This window comes from Nymphalis io, chromosome 21 (genome assembly GCF_905147045.1).
Source record: "Nymphalis io chromosome 21, ilAglIoxx1.1, whole genome shotgun sequence".
Lineage (NCBI taxonomy): Eukaryota > Metazoa > Arthropoda > Insecta > Lepidoptera > Nymphalidae > Nymphalis > Nymphalis io.
This window is the reverse complement of record NC_065908.1, coordinates 6,411,955-6,435,308: the sequence shown is the minus strand read 5'-3', so window position 1 is coordinate 6,435,308 and position 23,354 is coordinate 6,411,955. Positions and strand designations below refer to the sequence as shown.

The 23,354-nt window shown below is 31.0% G+C and overlaps 1 protein-coding gene across 1 annotated transcript in view; it reads right to left on the bottom strand.

The window, feature by feature from the left end:
- Positions 1 to 23,354, bottom strand: part of LOC126776781 (head-specific guanylate cyclase) — a 69,801-nt gene that overhangs the window by 31,874 nt on the left and 14,573 nt on the right. The window contains exons 2-6 of the mRNA XM_050499539.1: positions 10,989 to 11,062; positions 9,094 to 9,176; positions 5,828 to 5,988; positions 5,271 to 5,482; positions 4,677 to 4,861 (exon numbers count right to left, since the gene is read on the bottom strand). Of these exons, the coding sequence (XP_050355496.1) occupies positions 4,677 to 4,861; positions 5,271 to 5,482; positions 5,828 to 5,988; positions 9,094 to 9,176; positions 10,989 to 11,062 (715 nt within the window). The remainder of the gene's footprint in view (positions 1 to 4,676; positions 4,862 to 5,270; positions 5,483 to 5,827; positions 5,989 to 9,093; positions 9,177 to 10,988; positions 11,063 to 23,354) is intronic.

The window sequence follows — 23,354 nt, the reverse complement described above, 5'->3', positions numbered from 1 at the left end:
GGAATCTCTGCGACATCCACCGTACTCCCCGGACCTTGCTCCAACAGATTACCATTTTTTCCGAAAGGTTGTCCAACAACTTATTAAAAGGAAAAAAATTCAACTCCGATGCGGCAGTCCAAACCGCCTATAAAGAGGTTATTGATTTTCGCACCCATGGTTTTTTAGTACAGGGATCTATGATCTACCTATGAAATGGCAAAAGTGCATAGATAACAATGGTGCATACTTTGATAAATTAAATATATTTTACAAAAAAAATTGACTTTATATTCTTCCCGTACAAAACGCCAATTTCATATGTAGGACCTAATATTTTGATTGATGTTTATTATTTAAAAAATATGTAAAGTGAATATTGTGAGATCAAACTTAATTAAGCACTACTTTGTATTCATGTTAAGCACAACTTTTTACTTTTGTGTATTATTTTTAGAATTATATTCAAAGGTTAATTACGCTCCTGATTGGTGAAGAAAACATTGTCAGAACATTGTGGTGGATGAAACTCCACCAATCAGCATTGGGGCAGCATAGTAAAATAAGGTCTAAAATTTCAACTTGTAGAAGACGACGACTTTGCCTGAAACTAGGGCATTTACTTGTAGTTGCAAATATTGTTTGAATATTAAATATAAATGGACTTTATTTATTGTTCAATGTCCCTTTATATAGTGACATTTTTAGTGTATAGGTACATTGCAATAGACGTTTATTCCTTAAGTAGTGTATAAAATTTGAAATTGACGTTTTAATATATATTTTTTACAGAATAGGAAGGCAGACGAGCATATGGATCTGATGGTAAGTGGTTACCAACACCCATACACATTGGCGTTGTAAGAAATGTTAACTATCGCTTACATCACCAATGCGCCACCAACCTTGGGAATTAAGATGTTATCTCCCTTGTGCCTGTAATTATATTACTAATTTTTTTTATAAAATGCCTGAAGATCAAATTTACGCTTGTCGACGTCAATAGGCTTAATTTTAAGCTGGTTAAACTGCGAAGCACAGCTATTTATATAATACTATTATATACTAAACCCATCTTCGAAGCGCGCTGCATCTTCTAGTATAAGTTTTATGTATAAATAGGCTTAGCAGTTTTTGTTTTAGTTAGGTATTACAAAATCCTCAATTATTAGTATAGATATTATTATTTTTTTTCCTTATACTTAATATAAACGAGTTTTTATTACATTTCTACATTTGATAAAATGAAAAAATAAATAATATAATATTTTTTCAACTATGTATAATTAAATGTTACAAAAACCCCTAATAATAAATAATTATTGCAAATCGTAAATAGGCTCGTAAATCTGACAAGACATATTAATATGGATCATTAAATCGGTGAGTTGTAAAAATAGCTAAATCGTTTCAGATAAGGGGCGACAAAATTTTTATCTTTTATTTATTGTCATCAATTTCTTTAAGGGGCTTATCATCCGATTCGTCTATCATTTGTTTTCTCGTAAAATTAACAGCCTCTAAATATCCCACTGCTGACTAAGGCGTTTTCTTCTTTTAACAAAAAGCTTGTAATAATATAACATTGAAATAATTATTATGAAAAAAAATCCAGCACACTGTAACTACGACTCTGTTATTGACAGACACCTTATATATTTCAGTGGTGAAATTATCGTTTATATTATATATATTAAAGTAACTAGCAGATGGGCCACGTCTTGGTAAGTGGTCCCTCCGTATAGACATTGGCATTGTAAGAAATATTAACCAGTCCTTACATCGCAACCAATTTTGGGAATTGAGATGTTAAGTTCCTTGTATCTGTAGTTACAAACAAAGTTACAAAGACCACAACATTACTTAGTATTGCTTTTTGACGATAGAATATTTCATGAATGGGTGGTACCTACCATCCCACTTAATTCCATCCATTATACTTCAAGGACAAAGATAAAACTTCAGTTGCATTGGTCGGATTAGTACTAGTCTTGAATGTGCTGTTATGTATACAATACATAAAATTTCAAACAAAATTACGCGAAAATTTTGTTTGCATACAAGTTTTATTATATTTCATAAACTTCTATAAAACCTATGTAAGAAATTCGTTATTATATTTTCATCATCAATAAAAACACAATCACTTAGGCCATCTATTCGTCCTAATCATAAGTTTTCTTACTCTAAAAATATATAATCGTGACTTGAAACTAATATTTAAAAAATATATTGCCTTAAAATACCTGTGCATTGTTATTAATTACAAATTAGGTTACTTGTACCTGGTTTTATTTTTTAAAGTTTTTTGTTTTCTAACATTATAATTTTAAGTCAGTCAGTGGTTCAATTTTGTCGGAACTATATAGCATCAAAACCCAATAAAAAGGATACGTGAGTTAATGGAATGGCTTTATAGAGCTTAACAATGACAATGTCTTTCAACAGGGGTGTCATCTTAAATTCAGTGTTATTATTCGTCTAGTTATCGCTTATCAATAAATTCTATTGATAAGCGATAACTAATAAAATAAATTGCTAGTAACTCCACTAATTGTAACAATTTTTCCATCATCACGTTCCATTTCATTATTTAATCATTTTAGAATATTGTGCATAAAATTAATCATGCAATTAAATTTTTAACACACTCATATAAATTACAAACTATTTCAAAATTATTTTTCTAGAATTAAAATAGCGAAATGCGATATATTTATTTGTTTCGACTGCATTGACTAAGAAAGGTTATGTAACAACAAAATAGAAGCGAGACTAGGTCAAACAAGAACGCCGTCGATGGCATCAAAAATAGAATTTCCAGTTATATCCTGACTGAATTGATTTCAACACCAGTATCGAAACAATTTTATAAACTAAACATGAAAATTGATATTGAAGAAATATTGAAATAAATATAATACAATGGTTTGTGAGCTATAATTACGCAATGTATGGTTATGTACAACAGTAGAATTATGGATTATTATGAACATAAAAGTTAATTTACACTGCTAAAATACTGATAAAAGTTGCTTATTATTGTATGAAAGAGCCATTGTGTCCACAATTTATGGAATGAATGGAAGGGTAAATATGGTATCCTCTTGTAACCCTTACAATTGTGAGAAAAGAAAATATCCTATCTGTCGGATCCATTATAAAAACAGTCTCTTTTTCAAGGCATTTTAGCAATAAAAAGTCTTGTTAATTTATATGATATACGGTATCATATGGCTGGGATCATTAAGACTGGTTGTAGCTATGTGATGGATTCTATCTCGAAAGATGGAAATTTAAAAATATTTTGGGTGCAATTATATCTTGAGTAGCTTTATAGAAGTTATCTAACATAGTGGTAAGTTTTAGTATCAGCCCGTAAACGTATAGTAACAGCCTGTGAATCTCCCACTTCTGGGCTAAGGCATCTTCTCCCTTTTTTAAGAAGGATTTTGGAGCTTATTCTACCACGCTGCTCCAATGCGGGTTGGTGGAATACATATGTGGCAGAATTTTAGTGAAATAAGACACATGCAGGTTTGACGATGTTTTCCTTCACCTTCAAGCACGAGATGAATTATAATCACAAATTAAGCACATGAAAATCAGTGGTGCTTGCCCGGGTTTGAACCCACGATCATCGGTTAAGATTCACGCGTTCTTACCACTGGGCCATCTCGGCTATCGGTAAACGTACTTCTGATTATTCCACTTTTGAGTACATTTGGAGCTTATTCCACCACACTGTTCCACGGATAGACATATGACAGATTTTATATGACACATGCAGTTTCCTTAGAATGTTATCCTTCACACACAAGCACATTAAAACTCAAAGATACTTGCTTGGGTTTAATAATGCAATATTTAGTTAAGATACAAAGCATCGTACATTTATACACATTAACAATTAAAGACTTACAAAAATATAACTGTCTTGTACTTGAATAACTATTAAAATTTAAGATAAATGAAAAATATGTTTCACTCTCTTTCTCTCTCTCCCTTTTCTGTTACAAATTTTTAATTTCAACGTCATAAAAAATATTTATTGGTCCTTCTTGAAAATTGTTTACAAGGTACTAAATAAAAGGAAGTTTCAAGAAAGCTTTGGTTAGCTGAAAACACAAAGTTCTTGTTCATAAAGTAAAGCATTTCGTCCAATTTGGAACATTCTCCAGACTTTATGTAATACTGCAGCATCGTATCTTTGAATTCAGCCAACAGTCATAAATATATGAAATTGCTTAAGGTAACCTAGATACTATGATGATACCTTTTTCATATTTTTAAGTGCTTGGAGTTTTTTTATTAGATCTGACTAAAATTATGACTTTTTGATACAATAATAATTTAAAATTTCTTTTAGTACTATCAATAGAGAATATGATTAAATTAAATTGATTAATATTATATGAAAATGTATTTGAAACAATATATAGGTCTCAAAAATGAATAAAAATAAGATTTGCCTGGGTTTGAATCCGAAACATTCAGTTAAAAATTACGTGTCTAGCCTCTGAAGGAAAATATCGTGAGGAAACCTGCATGTGTCTAATTATGTCATAACATAACTATTGATAATTCTAATTGAAAGTTCGCTTAAAGTGGACACGAGAACACATGTCTGCTAATTTAACGTATTTCCGAGAACATTTTCAAAGAAATTAAAAAACTTTTAGTTTCAAATTACATACCAAGTTGAACGAGCTCCAATCGCTTGTCAGTGATGAAGTGCCAAGGAAACGCTTTGCAGAAACTAGCAACTCCGATCCTTAAATCATTTACTTTGTTCGATGTCGCCAGACTTACTGCCTCGCTGGCAGCCTCGCAGTTGTCTTCTTTTAATTTCTGATGTAATGGTAGTGCACTTATATCATATCTGCAAGAAATAACTTTATTCATAACTCTTATTTACAGTACAGTAACGGCCTCCTTTCTCTTTTTGAGGAGAACGTTTGGAGCTTATTCTACCACGTTGCTCCAATGCTGATTGGTAGAATACACATGTGGCAGAATTTAAATGAAATTAGACACATGCAGGTTTCCTCACGATATTTTCCTTCAGCGTCAAGCACGAGATAAATTATAAACACAAATTAAGCACATGAATATTCAGTGGTGCTTGCCCGGGTTTGAACCCACGATCATCGATTAAGATCCACGCGTTCTAACCACTAGGCCATCTCGACTACTCTTATTTAAATATTCAAATAGAAATAATAAAAACATTATGCAAATTTGTGTATAGAAAATGTCTATTGGTTAATTTATTATTTTACCAAGCTCACCTAAATCTCCTAGGATCGTTGGAATAGCTCATCAGTCTTATATCAGTCTGGGTGTCGTATAGTCGCATTGCTATCGCTTTTAAACACCCGACCAGTAAGTATGCAACGGGTTCACTCTCCGTAGTTAGGTGTAATTGTATTCTGCCAGCGTGTGAAGTTGTACAAACGAAAGCTGCTTCATTTTCTGTTGACTCATCTTTAAGTATATCGTCCTGTTTAAATTTCATTAAACAATTAGTTACCGTAACCGTTATGGATTTTACATATTTCAATACAGGTTTTTTTTCTAGTATTATTTTACTTTAAGATTTTAATACTTTCATTTTATATATTATTAATTATATGACTTTAATATGATTGTATATGACAATATTTCAAAGTCATTATAATAGCTACGTTTTTTAACATCGCTGGACTAATATATACCGCATCAGAACCAATGATCATATTATTTAGCGAAAGGAGTAGACAGTACCTCTAATTTTTATATCTTAAAAACCGATGTCATACAAATAGCAATAACGGTTAATGTTACGACGTTAAAGAAGCCAACTTACCTGATCATGCAAAACATCATGTACACTGTCCAGTGTAGTTAGAAATTCAGTTAAATCGGTTCCTAGACATTTAAACGCTCGCTCCAATCGACAATTATGTGAAAATGCTGTTAAAATTAAATATTCTCCTAATTTCGCCATAAAATCTTTAGTGCTTACACCTGAAAGAGATATACTTTTATTAAAAATTATATCATATTAAATACATATTTGTTTGTAATCATTTATAATGAAATTGATAACAAATAGTCTCTGTCAAATAACGTGACAATAAAAAAAACACTTCATGTTGTAGTAAAAATCTATACAAACAAAATGTCTCGAAGATTTTTCATACCAGAATGACATAACTAGCCAGACGACAACGCCTGATTAATTGAAATAGCAGTAATTGTATATGAAGCTCAACTGAGGTGATATTGATAGTACGATTCAGGCAAGCCACGTATCACATAAAAGTATTAAGAATGTGTTTAATACATTTTAATCTAACACAACTTGAATATTCGTGAAACATATTTTTTGTATATATTATTCACTATAATTAATTAAATTATGCAATGTTAAATGAAATTGGAAACTTATAAATAAATACGAATGCCGTCTTTTTATATTTCCAATGAAGTATCATGAACATGAATGGAAATCGTTCATTATACAAATTAAAACTACATTAAAAATATTGGCATTCAGTACTGTTGGTATTTCTAGGCATCAAATAAATAAAGCCGTTGTATAATTAAAATGTGTATAGTAAAAACAATATACATTCATTTATTGTAGCACAAAATTGTAATTATAAAATACTTCTTTATATGATTAAATAGGATTTAAAACGTCCGAATCTAAAAGTTTTTTGTAACTTCGGTCATCAATGGATGTCGTTGGCCGTGTAGAATAAAGTAATTATTATAAACAATTTTACAGTGTTCTTTTAAAAGGTTGACAGCTCGCAAGTAATTCTAATAAATGGCAAGACTAGTTTAAATTTCTTCAAGTTTCAGATGAGACTTGGAAATTATTACTGGAAGGCGCCGGATTCTTGAGTATTGAAAGAAGAAAAATAAGACGACGGCGGACACTTTTATAGAAAAAAAGAAGCTCACTTGGAAAAAATCAATAAAACTGTTATTTCAAAAATTTCTCTTGCATCAACACGAAATGAATGAACGCCATAATGTCGATAATCAACTTGGAAATCATGTATGCTGTACATTTGGTTCACGCACTCCTCTAGCATAGATGTAAGATTTGATTATTGTTTAATTGCGAAGCTGTACGCATTGCCACGTAACTACAAATACGTGTTTATAATTCAGGTTATGTCCTTCATTGTTTAATAGGTTTTCACGACGCAAACACGGACTCAACAAATTCATTTGAAACGTCCAGTCATCATATTTCAAAATGGAACAAAGGACTAACTTACTCTGTTCGTGACGTTTGAAAAAATTGAATTAATTTACGAAGTCATCAATCTTCCTTATACTTTTTTACTCACAAGAAAAATATGAGTTACAACTTTAAGGAAAAAAAAATAAATAACAATATTTTATTTCAAGTATTTGAGTAGCCTGAAATATGGATGAATTTAATGTAGCTAAAATTGCCTTTCGGAGTTTTTAAATACAAGGTGGGTAAATATTTGCATGACCAAATAATATTTCGTAAATTAAAACAACATTATACTCGTAACTAATGCTTTATATTATATGAAAATTTAAATGTTAAAATATTTTTATTTAATTAATGCAACGATTTAATATCGAGAGGATTTATTTAAATTACTTGTTGTTGTGAAACTCCAGCGATTAGTATCTGCCTTTGACGTATTCATAAATCTATTTTATGGCTTTCACAGAATTGCAATACTCGACGTTGGTATGTGCTTTAATATTCGATAAAGGTGATGAATTTGTAACAGGTTAACAACGTAACGATTTTAACGAATTCAATGTTATTTCCTCTCTCTTCTAAAGTTATTGCTTTTTCCTTATTTATACGTACGTTGCGTACTTCTTCGTCGAAATAGAGAGTAGCTATCATTGCCGGTGACCATTTTGAGTATTCCATGAATAAAACACGTTGAATTTATATTATTGCAGCACATGGCCACGTATGTATGATTGCAATATCAATAAGCTCATTAGAAATTGTAGTATATTGTATTTTGGTAGATAATTCTTAATCGAATTCATTAAGGGATCTGTGTTAGTGGAAAAAATGTGATATCTAAAATCACGCTCGATGGATGCTTGACATCTGACAGATTTTATTTTATAATCAAACAAGGTCACTTGAAATGCAACGTTGTGTAAGAATTTCAAGACTCCATCGACAATTTTTCAAGTTTTGCGGCCATAAACATGCGGAGGCTGATTTTTTATATATCACCTTTAACACCATTTTTATATATCAATTTTATTTGTATGAATATTTTTTTTTGTATGAAAAATTGTATTTTTCCAGACAGACAGAGATTTAAGACACCTAGATAGGTAAAGTCAAATAGCTAAACCTTATCTAAAGACAATTTTTGAGCCGAATCATTAGATGTTTCCGAGATACACGAAATAAATATATAATACATATATAAAAGGAGGAAAAATCACATAAGCTAAGTTTTTGCTTAAGATTTTGCGCCGAACAAACGTATGTATGTACGTTAATAAAACATATATTTGTTGCTAATATAATAAAACGATTTGATCAAAATTCTCCCTTTTTATCTTTCAAATATGTTTTCGTTGTTCTCTAGAAAATCAGCTGTTTACGCTTACGTTGAAGTTTGACAAAAAGTTTTACTTGATATTCATGCCAAAAATTCAAATGAGATTCGGGAATGGAAAATAAGGTTTAATCGTGTATTTCTTTAACAAATGAAAGTTCATATTACAATAGTAAAATATACAGAAAAAACAACTATTGTATTAAGAGTGTGTGTTACTATTATCATATCAATACTCAATATTTTCTTTGTTGATATTTTATACGAAATAAACACATTTTTGTGTACTGTACAAAACAAATACTCGGAATGATAGAAATAAAGGACAAACGGCAGCATTATAACGGCAATATCCAGATATTTTTAAATAAAAGACAACAAACAAGAATAGTTATATAAAAAAAATTACAAACAGGGATTCTTTCATACCATGATTTTTATTGCTTTTATGTGGGAGTTTAATAAAATGCTTACGGACACAAGACCAACTTTATTTTGTGGAATATAGTATATAAATAAATAATTATTTTGTACTTACTGTCAGTAGCTCGGACAGCGTCATATATTTCTTGTAAATATGCGTAATTTTTACACGACTTCACGTCATCTGGTAATCGCCGGCTAGAGATAAAAAATATAAAATTAATATTTCTTAACATACAAAAATCATATACAGAAATTGTTAAAGAAGAGATTAATTAAAATGAAAGGATAATGATACAAGTATTCTTGTAAAAAACAATTCAAAGACAAATACGACACATTTGTCGAGATTCAAGAGCGGGTTCGAACCCCAACCAATATAATCACGGAAATTTTCCTATGGACCTGTAAGAATTGTTGGAACACGTCAAGATAAAATTACACTGTTGTTCTAATATAATTAATTACTCAACATAACAAAGTTATTTTTAGCTTTTATTTTTATTATGCGTTTTTGTTAAAAACTGGACTCGTTAAAACTCTTTTAACGAGTCTAGATTGTTTCATTAATTAGATATGAATTCAAGGCCTTCTTGATATAATTTGCAAATGCAAAAACGAATGTTACTTTAATTTGAAAAAAAAAACTTTAAAACACTAAGTTTTAAAGTAAAATTTTCCACAACATTCAGTGTTGTACAATTCTTTAATCTTCATATAAAATTACTGGAGCATAGTTTCATTTAAGTAACAAGCTGCCCTATAAAAATACGTCATTAGCATTCAAAAAACCAGCAACCGGAGAAATACATATGTATATGAATTTATATTAAAATATAAATTATATTTATTTCAGACCATGTTGCATCGAAGTTTGTTTAATAAAATTACAAAAATTACAAGATGACGTACAAACATAAAGATTGTTTTGTTTTTGTTTAGGTTATAAGTGTTATTTTAAGATCGATGTTGCAAGACACGAATATTACTTTGAAAAACATTGCTTTTAAATTTGAGTCTTTTATTAATTTCATAATTTTACATCGCGTAGTTCCGGCAGCTAAGCTTGTTAACGGTTAAGTTGCTTACGGAAATTATTGTCAAATGCATCTATCGTTCGAGCTTGTAAACGCCATTGATAGTGGGAAGCAAATCCCTATCAAGGTAATCTCATGAGTCCTTGCCTTCAGGTAGCGCGGTCGTAAACGTCAGCATAATACTTTTCAAGCAACTATAAACATTATGCACCGACCGTTAAATAAATAAGAAAAAAAAACAAACGAATGATAATAAATTTAATCTTTTTTAAAAAACCCGTGAAGAAAATTTTGACGTATCAATTATATGTTTAAAATGAAACGCTTCAAAACAGTGATGAGGTGGATTAACCACAACAATTTGCTTTTATTTCAGACAACCATTACGTACGAATAAAAAAAATACATAAAAAAATAAAAGTGTTAAACTTATATATATATTATTCAATTAAGTTTATAAATAAGTAATAAAGTATACAGAAAACTGTATAGATATGCAAGAACTCACTCGTGAAACGTAACACGTGAATCTTTTAATTTAATTCTTATAGTCAATATTGGATACACATTTTCTGACATTTTACGATCTCCATATGCGTTGAGTTTTGAATTCGTTTCTTAAATCATTATTTTTAAAAATCCATTTATAATTGACATTGAACATAAGTGGTCTTATAAAATTCCATTATATTCCAGATATTATTATTTTTATGAATAAGACATAAAAAACCACTCCCTAACAGGAAGATGATATCAACGAGAAATTTATTATCAGTTACTGAAGAATTGGACCAAGAATTATTACAAATAAAATATGTTTAAAAAATATGAATAAAACTCATCCATGTACGTTTTATTCCTTTATAAATACAGAGCTAAATTATTCTGTTAATCCAATATAATCAGAACGGTAAAAGTTAATCGAGGGCGAAGTTAATGGTGCAAAAGAAATTACAATTTTATTAGTACTCACAGGCAATCGTATTTGTCGTAATGCTCTGCCTGGTTCTTCGTTAATGACGTCACTGCGGCGTGGAGGCAATCATTCTGTAAGAAAAGAGCTTGTTTTATGTATTGCACATAAACGCTTCACTTTAATTTGTTATAATCGTGAAATTGGTTTCGAAATTAGAGTCCTTGTTAGGTTTTATATAACAAAGATCTTCTGCCATAGAATTTAGGGTTAGTATATAATTTATACATAAATAGGTGTAGGTAAGACAAAACACAAGACATCCATTTCATAAATGAAGAATTATGATATTGATGATTAATCCTTCTTCTGAATAGCAATAGATAAATAGATCGATATGATATTCCCATACAGATGTTAATACCCTTTTTTTAACGTTGGGAAAACGCATTACGCGTTTCACCCACGGGAACAGTTGGTGGTATGTGGGACTCGTCGGTGTCCAAGGCGCGGAGTGCGCCCCGAACATCGGAATACCCACTAAAAGACCAGCGGTACCCTTTCCGTCTTAACGAGGAGCGCCACGGGATCGCTTGCGCGTGGCTACCGTGACGCAGATGTTAATACCCTAGTTTGACGTAGTAACATTAACTGCGTTAGGGCTTATCTATATAATACTATTATTATAAAGTCGAAAGTTTCTCTATCTGTTTCATGTTTAAGCATTTTTTACATTTAACACCTGAACGCACGAGTACTAAACTAGTATATATATACAAAATAGTACTTATTAACTTGTTCACTGTGACATTTATTTCGAGTAACTGTACTTAAGTTAGTTAGTAGTATGTTAGAGATAATAAATTTAAGCGGGTATATGACGTCAATTATATTATTAGAATAGCAACACCACACAACGTGTTTAATGTCTTATGGGTTATCGGTAGTCAGACATCAAGTTGTGAAAATATAAGACGGGTGTCTATTTTATTGTACAACCGAATGATGGAAATATAAAAATATAGTGACCTATCTGTTAGCAGTTCGTGTGATCGTTTTTCGAGTGACACACTTGGTCTTTTGGTCTCTTGCTCTCAGGACAGCGCCAGCGCCGGACGTGCGCACTGACTGATTTAATAAAATCAACATGTTGGACGACAATGGCAACCATTTCGATGGCAATACATTTGAATCCGCGACAAGTATATTACTTATTTTACTCACTAATGTAAGCTGCTAGTTCATTAATTTATTTATTATTTAAAATATCAAAACCAACAAGGATTACATTAATAAATACAAATGAGTCTTTAATCATAGAGTTAAATAATTAAGTTTCTTCTTAATTACAGGTTGCAAAATGTCCCTACGAGCCATAAAATTTATAAATCGTTTTTGTTTTCTCTCTGTATCAATGAATACTAAGCCGATACAAGTATTAATGTTTGGTGGTAGAATATTTGAAGTGTGGTACATAGCCTCGGACATGCGCAAAACTTATCAAAGCTTACGATTAAACGTGCGCCTAAAACCAAGCAAAATTTCAGATTTCATCCGCGCGTGCCTTACACGCCCCTTTCGGTACGCGATCTCATTTATTTGCTTTTTCTGTCTATAACGAACCTTAAAAATTTAACACATATTTTAAAAAATATTTTGAAGATTAAGAGTAATTCTTTTAATTAAAAAATGATAAATAATACAAAGCGTTATTTTTTTTCGTAGTCCTCTGATTGACTAATTTAAGAAATGTTTGTATGTAGTATGAGTAACAGGAGATGTGGTTGTTCGCGAAAAACAGTATTACGATATTATGTAGTAAGTGCCAAAAATTTCTCATCGCTTAGTAAAAATGAGTTATATAAAACCCCTCGTGGCCAGCCCATCATGACATCTAATTAAATGTATAGTTTTTGTTTCAATAACTTATAGCGTTGCAAGTATAAATAAAAAAATAAAGATTACAAAGCATTTCTTAATATTTTCTATCGCGAAAATTTTATTCTCATATGATTTTGATTAAACAATTCCCTTGCAAATATAACATAAACATGCATACATAATTTTATTTCTAACTTTGAACTGGATTTACAAATGCAAAATGAAATAAAATATATGAATATTTTTATTTTGCTTTATACCTCTTAATGATGCGGGTTAATAATTGATATACTTTTCAGTTTTATATGTCTTTATATAAAATATGTTACGACGATCTTAATAAAATGATTTAGTATAAATTTATATCTTAGTGTGTTATTTTAATATAGTTTTCAAGTCGAAAAGTAAATTAAAGAAGTATATAAAACAGTTCAAAGTCTTATGACCAAAATATGTTCTCTAATAGCGTAAGGGCAAAACGCCAAACAATTCTTAATCGTGCCATAAAAACAACATATATCACCATGACATGCCAAAATAGATGATGGATTTTTAAAAAGGCTTTTCTTGCGCCGAAAATATTGACAAAAACCGATAAAATTTTGTGAAATTGACAGCTATCAGTGGGATGTCGAATTTGAGACCGATAGCTAAATTGGTTTGAAAATAGAGTCGTCTGATTTATTTTTTAATTGACGTCTGAAGGACATAATTGAGAGAAATGTTTACTTAAAACGTAATTGAAGTTTAGATGAGTTGCTTAATGCGATTATGTAATTACGCGATAAAATTCTATGATTGCTTTGGAATGTTTTTTGTCATTTTCATAAATGAAATTTCATTAGATAGTCACTATATGGTTTTTAATAAAATAAAGCAACAGAAGTTAAGATGTTATTTTTTTACCCTTTTTTTAGTATAGTCAGGCAGAAATGCAAATTGTAGATGTTGTACCAAACAAAAGCGTCACACTTCTTATTTAAGTACATAATTTGTATTTAGCTTATACAAATTAGATAATTTAAATTATTTTTTGTCAACGAATTTGGATTTCGATTTTAGATTGGGTCGGAATAGTCAAAAAAAATTATGTTATCCGTACGTGTTTTAGAAATTCAATCATAATAACTAAAAATAATTCAAAACTTTATGGATCGTATCAATATCTACATGTATGTATGTATGTAGATTATATATCGATAAATAGTATCATGCATGACGAACGTAGTAAGGTCGCGGAAGCCGTACAGTGCTCGACCCACATACGGCATACGCCTGTGAATAGTTCAAACTGAATTATGGAAAGGCAACGTCTTCGCCAAACTTTATATAAATTCCCCGCATGATATAAAATTGGTACCGAATTTGTGATATTGAAGTCATATTGGACTGTTTGGAATTCATCATATTTTATTTAATTATAGGTAGAAGACAAATTTGCAAATGGTATGTGAATAATTTTGTTAATAAAATTGATATATAAATAGCACTTAAAATCATCACTGCCCTAGGAACAAAGATTGTACGCCCCTCGATTATCAGTAAGTAATTACACTGACTGACTCACTTTGCAAGCTGGAAGCGGAATAAAGTACTGACGCTTACCGGTAGAATAACAAATGATTGTGTAGTTACAGAGATGGATTTTGCACAAAATCTTATCACCAGTAAAATATTTATTTATTTATTTAATTATTAACTTAATATATTTTTAAAATATATTAAGTTAACTCAAAAAAAGCTGATTGCTTCGGGATTTGTCTGTCAGTTATTTAAATTATTGTTCTATATTTGATATATTTTCCTTATTTAATGAAGAATATAAAATATAAAGATCTAGAACGTGGGTATACATAATTACTTTTTACATAAGCTCATCGTTTTGTTTTTATAAAATAGTATGGTGAACTTGAACACATTGCCCATAGACATTGGCGCTGTAAGAAATAATAACCATTCCTTGCATCGTCAATGCACCACCAACCATGTGAACTAAGATGTAACGTCCCTTGTGCCTGTAGTTACACTTTTTTTAACGCGGGGGAAACGCGTAACGCGTTTAACGGTGGTATATGTATCGCCGGTGTCCTAGGCGCCGAGTGCGCCCCAAACATCGGAATACCCACTACAAAATCAGTGGTACCCTTTCCGTCTCCACGAGGAGCGGAAGACGACAATACCAAGTATTGCTGTTCGGTGATGTAGTGGTGGTGGTGATTTGAATATGTGATAAGTGGGGTGGTACCTCGGACTTACACAAAGTCCTACCACTAACTACAATTCAGTAGAGACACAGATACACAACACTCATATAAAATAGAAAATTAATGTAAGTATTGGCAATTAATACTTCGAACATAGTTCGTACGAAAATACAGCAAAACAAATCATTGATTGGTAGAAAAGTTGTTATCGACTTACAATTAATTGGATTATTTCGTATCGCAAAATTTATGATCCATTTATTAGAAGAAAGCTCATATTGTTTTAAGATATACTCACACAAACGTCGCCATTATTTCATACATACATTCATATAATATAGCTTTCTCAAAATATGACATTGTTATATATGTACGTGAAAACATAAAAGATTTTTCCAGAAATTGTAACGTACTTATAACATTAGGAACAAGCATAATCTTGTAAATACTACCCGATTACACAGGAATAGTAAATATTTTGTGGGTTATACGCTTTTATAACAGGATGCCAGAAAACGTTAAAGAATATTTCTATGATAGGATATTACAAAAATATTGTTTTTTTTTTCAAATAATTGTACACCTCAGGAATAAATCGATCGCCTCCAGGCCATTACAAATAAAAACATATAATTATATTAATGTATAATACCTATAATAAAGATATGAGATAAGAAAACGCTTAGCTTATTCGTACATTTGATATTAAATCTATATACATATATATTGAGTGAGACTGTAAAAGTTGGTTTGTTTGTTTTGTACTATAATATAATGACAAATCATGTTACGTTCGATTTATTAAGGTCAAAGAATATTGTGCGTAATAGGAAACCTTAAGTGATCGAACCAACGGATCGTATTGCGAAAGACGGAACAACGATGCTATACGCATTTCGGAGTGTCAAATGACTAATGGAGTGATTTTTTTCTCTACTAAATAAAATACATTTATAATAATATTTAAAAAAAATAGATATTTAATATTAAATTTTACAAAGGTTGATTGTATAATACAATCAGACGAGGTGATTTACATACAGTCAAAATTGGTAGAGAATCGTCAGTGTGATTCTCGTTGCCCTTTACTGTCAAACTACATACAATTTAAAAAAAATACACTTTATTATTGCAAAATGCAGTTTAGTATCACAAAAACTGAGTATTATGATAGCTTGGCGTGATATTTTCACATTAAAGACCATCCGTAAAGCTAGTTACGTTGAATGTTTAATTGCTAATCCCAACAAATTGCCTCATCTTGATGAAATTATCATGTTTCTATTTGTATATTATAATTTTTTGTATGTAGTCCAGCGATAATCCTACTGAAATAAGACTGAGTAAGTCAACGTCACATGCAAACTCACATTGTAGATATTATAGCATACACACTTATATTATATAATATTATGAGTTTTTTTTTAATTATATGAAACTTCTAAATGTTTTATTTTATTATTCTTCCTATGACTGTCCTCTGCGCAAGCGATCCCATGACGACCCCTGAAAAGACGGATTTGGTGCCGCTGGCCGCTGGAAAGTAATGCGTAAATGTGGACTTTATTTTTTGGTTCTAAGAATAAAACAAAAATTTGTTTCAGCTAAAGTTTGTTAATGGATTGAACGCGTTAATCTTACAGTTTACAGATCTGAGCTATGGTAAGCAGTGATGCTGTCACTAGAATAAATGTGCTCAATTTATTATTCGAATTCATGTCGTACTCGATGTTGAAGGAAAATATTGATAGGAAATAATAGGAAACCGCATAAGCCGGATGAAATTCCCAATCAATTAACATTGGAGCCGAGATTAAATATACTCGAAAACTCCTTAGAGGATAAAAGGCTTTGCCTATCAATGGTTAATTAATGAATTACTGTTTTATTTTTCAATCAAATATTTTAAAAAGTTATTTCTACAAGAAAATGAATGAAGAGCGCTAATCCCTCATTTTGCTCACAGACTACTACTTGAACTTCATATACATCAATTAAATAGATCTATTCTTAATAAAAATCACTAATTTGTTAAAGCTTGCGCTGGATCTGGTGTAGAATCAGCGATAACCAAAGGTAACCAAAGGTAACCAAAGGGTCTCCTCGTCCAAGGTAGACTGACGATCTTGTTAGGGTCGCGGGAAACGGCTGGATGTGCGTAGCACAATATCGGTCATCATGGAGATACTTAGAGGAACCCTTTGACCAGCAATGGACGTCTTCCGACTGAGATGATGTTGAAGACAATTAAATGGTTATTGTCTTTTATGGTATTGCATGCAGTGTATGCTGTAAGGCTGTATAATATTATTTTAGTATTAAGAAATTTTGTTCTATGTCCGTTTTTTTTGCATCAAAAACGAGAATATTCCTTGTTAAAATATGAATGAAATATGACATTATATAAGGCTTTAATTAAATCCAGTATTACTTTCAAACAAAGTCATTATATTTTACAAAGGAATTTTTTAGAATTTTCAGCTTATTCAGATATGTTTTAGGAATAAATGAAGTATAAAATAAATGGTGTTTCTTTTTCATCTTTCCTGGCTTATGTTTTTCGTTACGCTTATTATAATTGGAAGAAAAATATTTAATAGGGATTTGTTACCGTCAGTATATTTATTAAATAAATATTTTTTTAGATATACACAAAAATAATAAGATCTACAAATTATACAGTACAGGCAACGCTACCTGCGTAATACTTACTAATATTTTAAATGCAAAAGTTAGTTTGATTGTTTGTTTGTTACGCTTTCACGTCTTAACTGTATTAACACGTCGTAAGGGGTACAGAAAAGGACACACACACTCAGAGGGGAGGGGCGCAATCGCAGGCGGAAACTAGTTTATACATACTTGCTTGAATATAAATAATAGTTGTTATGTAAATAAAGTAGTAAATACAATAAGTAATATTGTAGTTATTATTAAAAAAACATATTAAAACGAGTTTGAATTGTGAAACTTAAGCGATCAGTAGTTTTCTCTGCCTAAAGGAAGAATCGGAAAGAAGAAATCGCACTTTGGCGAAGAGGCCACTTTTTGAAAAATCATACATTTCTTTATTTTTTTCTGTAAATGTTTTGTCTTATTATGTAATAGTATTAGTGAATTTATTATTATTACAAGACACAATACTTAATACTTAAATGACACTTTAATTAAGTACAAAGTGCCGAAAATTTGAAAATAGAATATTCGTGAAATTAAAACGAAATACCGATAACGTTAAGCTGACGAGGGCTTTTATGAAAATTATGACGGAATTTTGACATTTTACTTTGATACAAAATATTCATTTTTATCTCGATTAAGTTTTTTATATGAAATATAAAACAATTTTCATATAAATCTTCATCTCCATTATATCTCAGAGTTCAAAACCCAGGTCGAGCCAATAAAAATATATTGTTTTTTCTATTTAAATACTCAGTAGCAAACCGGAGTCGGTAATTTGGACAATGTGAACATTCCTATGCCTCGAAAAGCCCGTAAAGCCGTTAGTCCTGCGTCTGAACCCTTTCCGGTCATGTGGGTCTGCCGTTCCATCGGATTATGAGAGTGAGGGAATCGACAGTTTAGTGGCGGCCAATCTTATTGACTAGCTAACAACGCATGAGAAATTATATTGGACAAATGTTTACACAAACAAAGGTTCATTCTGTATTCAGTCACTCTCATTGTCTAATGGAACTGCAAAATATATATTCATATAAAGCTTAAATTTTATAATAGAATATACACATTGAAATAACTTTTATATATTTCTTAATAAATTAAATTACTCATATGGCTTTTCGGGGCTAACAATCTTTGCTTTTAAATAATTATACTACAAAGCTATAACAAAATCAATTAAACCAAAAAAGTGTTGAAAGCGTCAATAAGTACTGTTGTTTACAAGTTTCCACTCACACATTTCTACTTGTGAGGGGATGTACCCGCCCCCCTCACAAGTAGGAATGTGTCCTGTACCCCTGAAAACGTGTGTGTAAAATTTCATTTTGATCGATTGTGTAGCTAAGACATGAAAGTTTAACAAATAAATAAACAAACAAAAAAACTTACCTCCGAATTCATAATATTAGTTACAATTGCAACTTTGTTTTTGTTTTTCTTTTTATTTCCGTTGAAATTAAATTAATTGTACGTCATATTGTTCTTTTACTCTTTACTTGGTCTATTATAGTTATTACTTATATACTATTCTTAGTATCCGCAATATTAGTTTTTGCTCGTTTCTGAGACGTTTATTTGTTATTAAGGTGAAGGTTCAAAGGGACATTGTTTGTAATGTCAAAGTTTTGTAACAAATACACTTTTCTTTCATCAAGAGCATAAACATCCCGAGTATTTTATTTTACGGCTGAAATTGGATCTTCGACTATTCCAATAGGGATTCCTCTGCAATATTATATACTTTGCGGCACTTTCTGACTTTACGGTTCGGCATTTACTGAAGTAATAAAAAGATAAAATTTCAAACATGTTTATTTTATATTAAATTACAGGTAAGGATGATTTTATACAATTTTATCACAATTAGTTCATATGTTCGATTTTGGAATTTTACTAAATATTAATTGTATAAAATATATATTATTAAATTTAATAATATATACTTTTTACAATTAATATTTTGCTATGCCTTCGAAGCGTGTACTCAGCAAGGGAAGAAGTGAATACAGGTTTCGAGACATGGTGCTGAAGAAGAATATTATAAGTGACACGGAAAATGTCAGGGATAAACAAATCGTTTCTGAAAAACTTGATATTAAACAGCTTCATTGTTCAAGCTCGCATCCCCAATATTTTGTCTAGACGTAAAGGTGTTTATAGACCACCTAGATGTGAAAGGAAAAGTCGAAGGTAGCAGAGCATATAGCAGATTACGTTTGAGATGGACGGTTAAAATAAGGACAAAATAAAATTCCATTACACGAGCATGCATGAAAGGCAACAACCAGAGAGAAGTGCAATATATAGTCAAACGAGCCGGAGCTGTAATAGCTGTGTTTAATTGTGTATGTATGTGTGGGTTTGCGTAATATATTAAAATTACTTACTTACGCGTTATTTTAATTTTAATTTTTGTAGCTATTTTTATATAACACTTAACTCACATTTGCACAATTTAGTCTTAGTTTAACCATTGTTTACCTTTTCTTATAGTTCCTATGTTTTATTGAGTACCACTACGTAACATTTAGTTTAATTTTTTAAATTTCTGTTTAGTCATTATTTTTGTGCTTGCTCAGGAGACCACCTCCTTTAATTGAAGGAGCACACATATTTTAAAATATTATTCCACGATGTAATGTCCTCGTAAGTGTGTATCCTTTGTTGGAGATTCTTAATTACTTAATTAATGTGATATGTGTTGGTGTTCACACACCAATTCTTTAATCTGCTATAATTAAATTGATATATAAACAATTCTTACGGTTGCCTTTCAAATAGGAAGTGTGTTATTTGTTATTAATTCAAATTTTTGTCATATCATATACCTATATACCTGAAATATCACTTAAAACAGCAACAACCATCAAATGAATGACGACGACATTGACTCAAAAATGATTAGCGTATTTGTCAATCGCATGACAAATTATAGCATTCTGCCTGGGCTGTTATTGTTCGAATAACAGCGATGAAAATAACGCAATTTACTGGAATCCTGTTTTTGGTTCCAATACAATTAATAAAGAGGATAAATAAATAAATCGTCATTTGAAAATCTCTAGTTCCATCTTGTATAAGCTATTTTTGGAATCATTTCTAAGTATGAATTTTTTTCTGTTTTAAGTGTCATAGTGTTTTTAATAATAATTGGAAAAACTGAGAAAGAATAATACATAAAATTTTATGACCATAATTAGTAAGACGCATTTCTTTTATTTTTCATCTAAAGTTTTAATAATATAAATTACTGTTTGAAGGTTCAGTGAGATAGTGTTATATATATATAAAATCAATCTTAATGGAATCGGACATGGCATTTCTCTAAATGATGATTACAGGTGGCCGTTATCCTTTATAAATTAAATATTAAAAAATCTATATATGTGTAGTTGTAAAATTATATAATGATGAAAAGATTTCTAGCGTTTCTTAACTAACACAAAATGTATCTTTAAAGGTTTATATTTACTACTAGGATTTCATCTCACCAATCAAGGCCAATTCTACTAACAAATTTACACTTCATCACAATCGAATCGATACGTAATCGTTGCCGTTTAACCGTTTTCCAATGCTACTAACATAACGATCGAATTGCAGTTCGGTCGAATATATATAAATTAGTTGAATTGGCTACCAGTTTCTATTCAAAGGAGGTTAATATCAGGAACGTATCGTAACCGTTATGTATTAGTAGAATTCAAATCCACATCAACTATCATTTAAATAATGCTTCCGTTTCATCTTAAACATAAGCTTATAAACTTAATGCGAGTTAGTGGATAGGTATTGTGACAGACTGGACTACCTCGTTGGTATAGTGGCTACGTGTAAAGCTGTAGAAACGGAGGTCCTGGGTTCAAATCCTAGTTCGGGCTAATAAAAATTTATTGAATTTTTCCGTCGAAAATTCTCAGTAGCAGCCTGGAGTCTGCAAGTTGGAAATGTGTACACTCCCGTGCCTTGGAAAACACGTAAAGCCGTTGGTCCTGCGCCTGAACTCTTGTCGTGTCGGATTGCTGTCCCATCGGATTACGAGAGTTAGGAAATAGAGAGTGCACTTGTGTTTGCGCACACACTTGTGCACTATAATATGTCCTGCGCAGTTATTTAATCTCTCTTGAGATTAGCGACCGTGGCCGAAATCGGTCTGAATTTGACATGAATGAATTTAACATTATTATTGTGACAGAATTTTATCTGACGTCGTACTGGCTTCCATACAATGTTTTCTATAACTACGAATATGATATGAAAAATTATAAATTTGACCTATGTCAGAACGCAGCCCATTTCAATGTATAGTAAATTTCGAGACATGCTTAACATTGATAGCTGTGAGAAATTAATTGTAATTCGACGTTAATGGCTTTGATTGGAATAGGGTCGCTCAAGCACATTGATTACAATTGATCGTTGAATATAGTTGACGAAGCTGTTAGTATAAGCAAATAATTATTGTCAATTAGTATACAATTGTATATTGATAATTCGTAACATAGAATGGACTTAGGTTGTACATACTCATTAGAATATCTAAGTATAATAAATAAAGACGAATATTCTAGAAAAAAGTATCATAGATAGCTGTTATATATTTTATTAAAATATATAGACAGACTGGTATATGTGGTCACTGATCGTAAGTGGTCTCCACCGCTCATAGATATTGGAACTGTAAGTAACCTCAAGTATCTCTTACATTGCCATTGCACTATCATGAATTAAGTTATTATTATCTCGCTTGCTCCTGTAACACTGTCTCACTCGCTCTTCAAACCAGAACACAACAATACTAAGTGTTGCTGCGGGCCGGCAAGGCGAAGGCGGCTAGTGCAGAACGTTTTTCCCGTCTGTACTGGCCGTCGTCGCGTTTGGACTCTACTACCACTTACCATCAGGTGGAGTAGAGTCATTTGCCCTCCCGGCGATATAAAAAAAAAAAAATAATAATAATCAAATCGAAACAAACAGTACTCAAGTAGGGCACAAATAATTTTTAATTTTACAAAATTAAACTAAATGCTTAAGCGCCAATAGCGCAATGGTTTATGGGCCCAACGCTGTAAAAGTTGCAAGTTTCATTGTTACCCCTAAGGCTATTGTCGCCCCATTCTTAAAACAAAATATACGCTTAATTGGAGGGAGAAATGTTATTGATTCCTTAAAAATGGCATTGGTAGTGTTGTATATTTTTTAGAACTGTCCCCGAGTTTTTGTGACTAATGTTTGATAACAAATCAACTATTTAAATAAGTAGAATCATACCCGTTATCATTCGTTTTTGCTATGACTTGTAAGCCATTTAATTTGAATTGATATCGCGCAAGCAAGATATGTTAAACGGTTAAGCAATTAGTGATAATTAATAGTTTCTGGAATGAACTGTTGATATATGGAATTTTATATAAGACGAGGACCTGTTTTTTGATATTATTTTTGATTAATGGTAGTTAAACATAAATTTATATATGCCATAACAGCTCTGTGTACTAAGTGATTTCATGCGCTAAGTATATGCTCATAATTTTTTTCATGCTCGAGGGTGAAGGGTGATATCGCGAGAAAATCTGATAATAGTAAAAACATGCATGCTGCGTGGAGAATTAGTCTTGATAACTTTCACTCAACAGTCCGTTACTTTTAGATTCAT